Source organism: Pelodiscus sinensis, chromosome 1 (genome assembly GCF_049634645.1).
Source record: "Pelodiscus sinensis isolate JC-2024 chromosome 1, ASM4963464v1, whole genome shotgun sequence".
NCBI classification, from domain to species: domain Eukaryota; kingdom Metazoa; phylum Chordata; order Testudines; family Trionychidae; genus Pelodiscus; species Pelodiscus sinensis.
This window is the reverse complement of record NC_134711.1, coordinates 89,806,440-89,815,988: the sequence shown is the minus strand read 5'-3', so window position 1 is coordinate 89,815,988 and position 9,549 is coordinate 89,806,440. Positions and strand designations below refer to the sequence as shown.

Below are 9,549 nucleotides of genomic sequence, written 5' to 3'. Positions count from 1 at the left end.
GGGGGTCATCAGCCGTCTCTTTAATCTGAAAGTTCCTCTGGTCTTAGAATAACACTGAGTCCGTACTTGGCCCTACTCGCAGGGCAGAATGGCCTACTGGCCAAAGTCAGTGAGTCACCCTCATCTCAGGGTAGTGTGGCTCAGTGCCCAAAGTCTAAGAGCAGTTCTTGTCCCGGGGAAGTGCGGCTTAGTAGCCAGAGTCAGTGGCTTAGGAACTAGTGCCCCAGGCCCACCCTGCTCCACCAGGTCCTGACCCAGAGCTCTGTGAGTGGCAGATAGGTCTACTGCTCTCTCAGCAGGGAGTCTGGCAAAAACATACCAAGTGTACCTGGGCAAGAGAGGTCACTCCTACACATTCCCTGGGTCTCTTCCTACCTGTGTTGCTGGGACGTCATCGCATGTAGCGGCTGGGTCTCTCAGTTCCCCGGCAGTGACTTTTCCCTGGGGCTCCTCTGGGTCCATGTAACGGCAGTCTCTTGGGCTTTCGGTTCCCACTGCCTAGGTTGCTCGTTGTTGTAGCTCAGGAGCTCTGGCTGAAGGTCCTTCCCTTTCACTGGCCTGCCCAGACTGTGTTGCTTTCTGGCCTTTTATGCTGTCCCAACACTTGGAGCATACCCAGTCTGGTTGAAGCTGTTGGACTTCCTCTGCCCACAGGCTTTTTACCCCTCCTGCTCCAGTGCAGGGTATGCACACCCTGTCACAGATGGCTTTGCCACCCTGGGCTTCTCCAACTGTGGGGAGGCCATAGACAACACCCACATCCCCATCCTAGTCCCTAACCACCATGCCTTGGACTATATAAACAGGAAAGGCTACTTCTCGATGGTGCTGCAGGCCCTGGTGGACCACAAGGGCTGGTTCACTGACATTAACGTTGGCTGGTCAGGGAAGCCTCATGACACCCGCATGTTCCAGAACTCAAGCCTGTCCCAGAGGATGCACACCAGCACTTTTTCCCCAACACCACCATCAGGATCAGGGATGTGGACATGCCCATGTGCATCCTGGCTGATGCAGCCTACCCCTTGCTCTCCTGGCTGATGAAGCCCTACATGGGCAGCCTGGATCTCACCAAGAAGCCTGGAGAGTTGGGCGGGACAGGAAGTTGGGGGGGGGGGTGGCTGAGGGTGGCTGGTGGCCCACTCCAGACATGCAGCCATATGCTCCATGATAGATGTTATGGAGAAGCACTTGGCCTTGTACTGGCACAATAGCTGTTCCCACATGGCCTTTCGATGCTCCTGGTCAGCCAGGACTCCTTGCAGTCGGCGACCCACTCCCAGTGCTCCCCACAGAATCGTCAGATAGGGGACTGGTAGCAGGCCACCTGGTCCTGCAGCAGGTCTTTCCTGATGCACTTTCTGCGGTGGATCCCATGGAGTTGGGAAGATGGCGTTGGAGGTGGTGGATGCATCATGCTCACTGCTGGCCCAACTGTGAAGAAAAGTGACAAGGGCAGTCATCCCAGGAGACACTGTGTATGAAGCCTAGCCCTAATCTCTGAGCCGACACTGAAGGTCTCAGTTCAGATGATTGTTATGTGCTTCAAGCAAGGCCATCTGTTGCCTAGACAGCAAGCACTTTCCTGCAGGGACACCAAAGTCCCAGGGGAGCATCACTATCCCCATGGCCCGGGGACAAGCAAGCATGAGAATGTGACAGCCAGGCCAGGAGCCTGTAGGCAGGAGGCGGGGCCAGGGCAGCTCAGCTTCCTTCTGTGTCCTGCATACACCAGGTCCGGCACTGGCGGCGTCCCGCAGAAATAGAACTTCTATCCCTGCCCACTGGAGAAGGGGGGGCATGTTGAGGGAGGTGTGTGTGAGCAGCAGAGGCCGCTTGCCAGAGAAAGCGCTACCGATGTCCCCTTTTCTTCCTTCTACCGGCAGGTTCCCATGCACAAGATTGGTCTCTTCCACATTGCCACCCTTGACCAGAAGCAGTTGTTGCCTGAATAAGGGCATGAGCCTGTGCAGTGTGTGGCACTGCTGTGTGTTTCCATGACCCCAGCCTCCTTAGTGGTGGCTTGTTGTGGGAAGTTGCCCCACCACATTGTCCCGAGTAAGGCAGGCCTCTCCAGGAACCTTGTGTGAAGCAACAAGGGGTTCCTGTGTGAGAGTGTCATGGAGCTGAGTGCCTGCTCAAGCTGTTGTGCGACTCCTAAGGCTAAGAAAGGAGCACCCAGCCCCTTGCAGCCTGCCACCTGTCCTCATATGTGTATAGGGAAAGTGATGGAACTCACCTGAAGTGCCTTCCCTGGGATTGTCTGAGCCCTGGTAGACATCTTGGGAGGTGGGGACTGACTCCAGGGTGAGGATCAGCTCCTGGCTGGCAGGCATGGTGTCTTGGTTGGCTTGCTCCTTTGCCGCCTCCTCCTCCTCAATCTTCATGCAGGCTGATGCCAGGTGTGTCCTGACCGGAGTCAACAACGGTGGGTGAGGAGGTGACTGGCCCCCCTCCCATGATGGTATCAAGGTGCTCATTGAAGTGGCAGGTGTGCAGTGCCACCGAAGAGCGAGAACTTTTCTCCCTGGCCTTAGTGTAGGCCTGCCAGAGTTCTTTTATTTTCATGTGGATCTGGTCAAGGGTCCATATGTCTTTCCTCCACCAGGTTGGTGGCCATCCACCCATCATTATTCCTCCTTTTGGTGTGGAGATCCTAGATGTTGGTCTCCTCCCCCCAGACCTCAATGAGGTCCAGGATCTCAGCACCAGTCCAGGCCAGTGCCATCTTTTGACCTTAGCCAGGGGCATTAGAGGGTGCTGCGGAAGTGCTAGCAGCTCTAAGGGGCACAGAGAGAGCACACTGGGGTCTGACATGGCTACAACGAAAGGTGCTGTGTGGCATGGGGCTAGCAATGCTGTCCTGGTGCCACACACCTTTTCCCTTCTACCTGCAGCTTTAAACTCTGCAGGAGAAGGGGAGCACTGGAGTTGTCAGAGGTGTGGCCAGAGAAGCCACAAGTGCAGCTGTGAAAGGCCTCTGGAGACCAATTATTTCAAAATAGCAGCAGCTGAGCATCCACACTCACACTATTTGAAAATAATTTCAAATAAATGTTATTCCTCATGACAAACATTAGTTATTATTTTGAAATAACCAGCCCGATATTTCAAAGTAACAGGCTTACTAGTGTGGATGCTCCACTTGTTATTTTGAAACAGACCAGGGCTAGAAGAAAAGGAGTGGTTCAGCGGGACAGTACACTCAATCATTTGAAATAAGCATTCCAGTTTCTCATAATTCTCATCCTTCTGACAGATACTTGGAGTAACATCCAGTCGTGCACCCACCTGAGAAAGAATCAGAAATGAAATGGAAATATGCCAGGAGCCCCGTTCTGCATGAATTATTTTAATGAACCAAATATCAGGTGAGATGACCACTTGGCAGGGAGAATTACATGAAATCAACTCCCTGTCAGCTGCTGACAGCCAGTACAAGCCGAAGACTGGCTGAGGGAAAGTTGGGGGGGAGGGGGGGGAAAGGACACCCTCTCCCCAAAAGAGCCAACCAAACCACTCTAGTAATTAACAAATTTTAATTTCAGATGCTAAAATAATCTTTTCCATTTAATTTCTTAACACAATCAGGTCACAAAATTTCAATACAGAGAACAAGCTACCACAAGGAGGGCTGGCAGCAAATCCTACTGGACTGCACGCTTCATTTCACCTCAAGTAGCCATTGAGATAGTGACAATAAGGATGGAGAGTAATGGAGGAGGTGACCCTAGAAAGAGAATTCTTTGCTACACAGCCTTTCCTCAAATATTGGATCTCCCTCTCGAAACTCCCAGTTTACTTCCATGCTCACTGTGCTGCAGAGATCACTTTCTCAGTGTTTCTGTGAATGCTTTAATCCCATGACTGTGAAGGTAGCAGCAGTCAGTTTTTCATAGACTAGGAACATGAGTGCAGCGGTGAGGACTGTCTGGAGGAGCTTTGCTTCAAGGCCTTTGTAGAGTCCCACCAATCCAAAACGCCTAAGAAGAAAGAGGTTTGACAAATGTGAAGAGTTTTCTCTAAACAAATTACGCTAATGAGAAATGTTGCATTGATAGCTCTACATGCTGAAGCTCTTCCTCTATCTTTAAAAGACAGATAAAGGATGGGAAACTGAACAAGCTTCTTACACACTCTATCCTACCAGAATATTTCATCTTTTGTTGAGAAGAGTAAGTCAGTGTCCATGGCATTTATGCAGAGACTGTCAGCAAAGACACCAATAAACACTTGCCCATAGACTTATCGGTCAACTAACTAAAACCCTTTTCTAAACTGCACCGTTATTTTGAGATAACTAGCATTATTTCGAAATAACAATGCAAGCGTCTACATAGCCATTCCATTATTTCGAAATTATTTCAAAATAACGGACATCTTATTCTAAAATCTGTAAACCTCATTCTGCGAGGAATAATGCCTATTCCAAAATAGCTATTTTGAAATAAGGCGTGTGTAGATGCTTTACTGCTGCTATTTCAAAATAGCCCCTCACCAGGGCCATTCTAAGTTATTCCTCCCCAGTGCTTCCTGGGGCTCTAAATCGAGATAGCATGTCTGTATTAGGTAAACCTGCCTTGGACTAATTTTGAGGCTTCCCTATAGTGAAGATGTGCTATTTCAAAATAAGATATTTCAGAATAACTATTCCAGAATAGCTTATTTTGGAATAAGTGTGCAATGTAGACATACCCTGAGTGGCACTGACCTCTAGTTAACTAGTGACCTATTACTAATTCAAGTTAGAAGCTAAATTACAGACAGAGAATTAAAGACTCCTTATTCTATGCCCAGTCTCCTTAGCTACTTAGATTTGAAACATAACAGCTCAACACAGAGGGGTAAGCATTTTATACAGGATATTTAACTGTTTTCTGCAGGAGAGGCTGAGTTACTATCTATAGAATCATCTCACCCTGAATAACATGCAGATATTTAATTTGAAAGTAGTTACTTGTTCTCCGATCCCTAACTGCTAAGAAATTAAGAACCCATTTTTTGGTAGGACAGTGTGAGTCAGGAATTAGAAAACTCACCTTACTCGCTGTCGAAGAAGATAGAAAACATTCTTAAGACTGCCTAGTGTCCGGTTTTCAGGGTTCAATCTGTGACGTCCAAACTGAATGGAAAAGAAAGAAACAGGGTTAGCAATTTATTGACATTATTTCCTCTTAACCATAACACTCACTGCCAAACCAAGAAACCCTAGTGAACAAATAAAATGTGGAAAAGCTTCTAAATTCTATAGTAATTTCTAGGAGTGATTATCTTACATCTATTTTCATGTCTTCCAGCTTCTGCTATCAAAAGGTTGCAATCAGTGCAAAGGAGTGTGGCCAAAGCTTTTACTGACCTGAATTTATTTGATATAAGACCTCTAGCAGTAAGTCTTTGTTTGCTACAATGAAATCTTAATGATTAAAGTCCATTTCTTTCTGACTTGTGCATCACAGAGTTAATAAAGATTCAGCAGAACAGTTTACACTCTCACAACTATGTAAAGTCATTACCTTCAGTACAATTACACATACGTAACCAAGGGTAGAAATTTATGCTAGAACTGGAACTTCATTTATAATTATATTGATGTTGAGTGATTCATGCTTGATTCAAATATCCAACTAATTCTTCCACACTTGACTTTGTAGTGCTAACAACTGAATATGAAAGTAAGCAGATATAACTGAGTATTTACTAAAAATGTTATCATTGTTGTTATGCCACACCAATGTCAGCATGTATAGTTACCCAAGCTAAGATAAAGATAATCATATTACAGGATGCAAGATGTACAATGACTGCTTGCAAGGATCAGGAATGAGTGATTTATTCACCATGCCAATTATATGTACTGGGCAGCTGGCTAGATACATTATTTATTAGGAGTTCACTTTCCTCTGATATATCAAATATTGGACACTGCTAAAAGCCAGTAGTGATCTAAGTAAAGCAAACCTTTTGTATATTATTTGCTTTTTCATTTTATCTTTAATCATTTGGTCTTTAATATTTAGTCTTTAACATTTATTTTCCATGGTTATGGAAACTATTTTATATTTATAATCAGAAGTCTTAATTCACATTTTATGCAGCATTTAAATCATAAGGTGCTTCAGCAGTGTTTGTGAAAGACACCACAAAATGTGCTATATTGTAATTAGCTTTAGCTGTTTATGAGATAGGATTATTCCTACTGAGTTCCAGCAGGCTCCATTGGCAAGGCAACAAAAAAGCACAAGTTTAGGCCCATACAATCATTGAGACCTGCTACTGACCTTCAACATAACCAGTAGAGCCAAAAGGACTTTTAAATGAGAGACTTACGAATGGACAGGTATTGGATTGTACAGTACTAGCCTCCAGAGATAAATCCTGGAGTTAGATCGGGGTGTGCAATAACACAGTGGCAGTTTGCCAGGGCTAGCCCCTGGCAGGCTGCCACCACTATATTTACCTGCACAGCAGTAGGTACCAGTGATCGCAGCTCCTGTTGGCTGCGGATCGCCATTCCTGGCCAATGGGAGTGGTGGGAAGCAGCATGGACTGGGACATGGTTTCCTGCAGCTCCCATTGGCCAGGAACAGTGATCTGCAGTCAACAGGAGCGGCAATCGCCAGTATCTGAAATCATGCAGGTAAATATAGCTGTGGGGGCCCACCAGGACCTAATCCTGGCAGACCGGATCCAGCCCATGGGATGGGTTTTGCCCATCCTTGAATTAGACATAAATAATACTCACCCGTAGAATTGATTGTATTGTCTGCATGGGATAGGTAATGGTGGTGGCAACTGCCTTAGCTAAAGCACCAATGACGAATGCTTCCAAAGAGGTAAGCTGTTCAACAGTATAAGGAAAATATTACTTGCATGAAGAAACAGATCAGCCAATTATCTATGTTACAGTTTTATACCTATCACCATAGCATTGGAGTGCTTTCCACAAAAAGTCAATAGTAAAATCCTTAGTGGACTTCATGGAATATCTGACTTCTCCCTTTTCAGGGTCAAAACTACAAATAAACCCGCACAGTTAGACAGTGGATGTTCAACAACCTCTTGCATATATCATATTTCATTTGACATAGGCTCTGACTTCCCCTCTAGCTGGGGGTTGGGTTGCACAACCCCCATCCTCAGATAAAGGAGAAGCCCTAGAGCACCCACAGAGTTGGTGTCTATGTCCTTTGATATAATTTCTGTTACTAAAACCCAGTGGGAGGAGTCACGTGACTGGAATGTTTTAAAGTCACTACACACCCCTTATTTAGCAAAAACAGTAAATAGAAGGGTAAAGGAATGCCATTCCACATTCAACATATTGTAAGCTTTGAAATGATTGAAAATTGAGAGGAACAGGATGTGAACTGTTTATAGTTCAATGTTCTAATAAATCACAAGATGAGATACTTGTGGAGGTCTGTTATAGGCCATTAAAGCAGATTTGAAATAGGATGAGCAGATTCTTAAACATGTATCTATAATGTGTAGAAACACAGAGTTAAAATCAAAGTTGTTTCTATCATGGGAACGTATATTAGCGATCTCAGGCTTCCACTAGTAAATTATCCTTGAGTTCTAAAAATTATAGATGATCTCACACACACACAATTACCCCAATTAAGTTGCATTATTAGGCCTTATTCTAACTGATAAAGATGAACCGACCATTGAACTAAAAACCGATGATTGCCTAGATGCAAGTGATTACAAATGAATTTGTTGTGTGCAAACAGAATATAATCTCAAGTTCCCAACTGCTAATAAATATATACTTGGTACTTGAAATTCCTAGTGCAAAAAACAAACTTGAGAATAACTGAGTGAAAGGAAACATTTATGCATAAAAATAAAAGTGGTAAGAATTATTTAAGAATGCTTTTTTAAAATGCCCCTAAACCCACAAATCTGCAATCACATAAGAAACGTGTTTAAAGAAATCCTAGTTAGAAAAAGAAATGAAAGTATCAATTAAAATTAGATATAAAATATATAATGGGAAAATGGGGAAGTGGACAGCAATGAGTATAAATCAGCAGTTAGGAAATACAGACAGTTGAAATGGCAAAATAAGATATACAAATATGACCAATGGGATTAAGGACAATATGGAGTTCTTTAAATACATCAGGAACAAATGAAACACTAATGGTATAGACTTAATAAGGATGGTAAAATACAGAGTGCATAAAAGGCACATGTAGTCAATAAATATTTCCGTTCTATATTTGAAAAAAAAGCAGGCTGAAGTAGTTATGTATTACAGAGATAAGGAAATAGTTGCTATATGTATTGATGGAATAGAAAGTATTAAAACATAATTATTAAAGGTAAGCATTTTAAAACTAGCAGGACCAGATAATTTCCATAAAGCATATTAAAAGAATTGACCAAGGAGTGCTCTGAACTGATGTTGATTTAAAAAAAATCTTAGAATACCAGAGAAGCTCCAGAGAATTGGAAAAAGAAGGAAGCATTTTGCCAATACAGGCAGTCCCCGACTTACGCGGATCCAACTTACATCGGACCCGCAATTATGAACGCGGCTTTTCTCGCCCCGGAGGACACGGACTACGGGACCTCGCGGTCCCACCGCCCGTGTACTCCGGGGTGAGAAAAGCTGCTCAGCGTCTCCCTGGTCTGCAGAACAGGAAGACGCGGAGCAAAGCCGCGGAGGGGCTCGGGCAGCCAGGCAGCCCAGGCGGAGGGGCTGGGGCTGGTCTGCAGGGAGACAGGGAGCAAAGCCTTAGAGCCTTGGAGCACGCCCGCAGCGGGACAGCCCGGGCGCGCTTGAGCTGTCCCCCTGTGGGCGTGCTCCGCGGCTTTGCTCCCCGTCTCCCTGGTCTGCAGGGAGACGGGGAGCAAAGCCTCGGAGCACGCCAGCAGTGGGACAGCGCGGCGCGCCTGGACTGTCCCGCTGCCCGCGTGCTCTGCGGCTTTGCTCCGTGTCTCCCAGGTCAGCAGACCAGGGAGACAGAGCAAAGCCGTGGAGGACTTGGGCGTCCCCACCCCCGTCTCCCTGGTCTGCTGGGGGGGAGGGTACAGCTAGTGCCCCCCCCCCAGCAGACCAGGCTTTTCTTGCCTACCCCTGGGGTAGAGCAGCTGGGGGCTGCCGGGTTGGTCCCGCAGCGCTGCTCCGGACCAACCCAGCAGCACCCCAGCTGCTCTGCCCCAGGAGTCCTGATTCAGCCTCTGCTGGTCAGTTTCAGCAGCGGCTGAATCAGGACGCCTGAGGCAGAGCAGCTGGGGTGCTTCTGGGTTGCTCCAGTAGCGCAGAGGAGCCGCACTACTGGAGCAACCCAGCAGCACCCCAGCTGCTCTGCCCCAGGCATCCCCAAGTCAGCTGCTGCTGAAACTGACTAGCAGCTGACTACAGGAAGCCCGAGGCAGAGTTGCTCTGCCCCGGGCTTCCGGGAATCAGCTGCTGATCAGTTTCAGCAGCAGCTGACTTGGGGACGCCTGGGTTTCTTAAGTTGAATCTGTATGTAAGTCAGAACTGGCGTCCAGATTCAGCCGCGGTTGAAACTGATCAGTTTCAGCAGTGGCTGA

At 46.3% G+C, this 9,549-nt stretch overlaps 1 protein-coding gene across 2 annotated transcripts in view; it reads right to left on the bottom strand.

Annotated features, from left to right (window-relative positions):
* Window positions 1-3,520: 3,520 nt before the first annotated feature.
* SLC25A17 (solute carrier family 25 member 17) overlaps window positions 3,521-9,549 on the bottom strand; it is a 67,943-nt gene continuing 61,914 nt past the window's right edge. For both annotated transcript variants that reach the window (XM_075913586.1, XM_075913509.1), the window contains exons 7-9: window positions 6,743-6,838; window positions 5,040-5,122; window positions 3,521-3,983 (exon numbers count right to left, since the gene is read on the bottom strand). In XM_075913586.1, coding sequence (XP_075769701.1) covers window positions 3,836-3,983; window positions 5,040-5,122; window positions 6,743-6,838 — 327 coding nt within the window. In that variant the 3' untranslated portion in view covers window positions 3,521-3,835. The remainder of the gene's footprint in view (window positions 3,984-5,039; window positions 5,123-6,742; window positions 6,839-9,549) is intronic.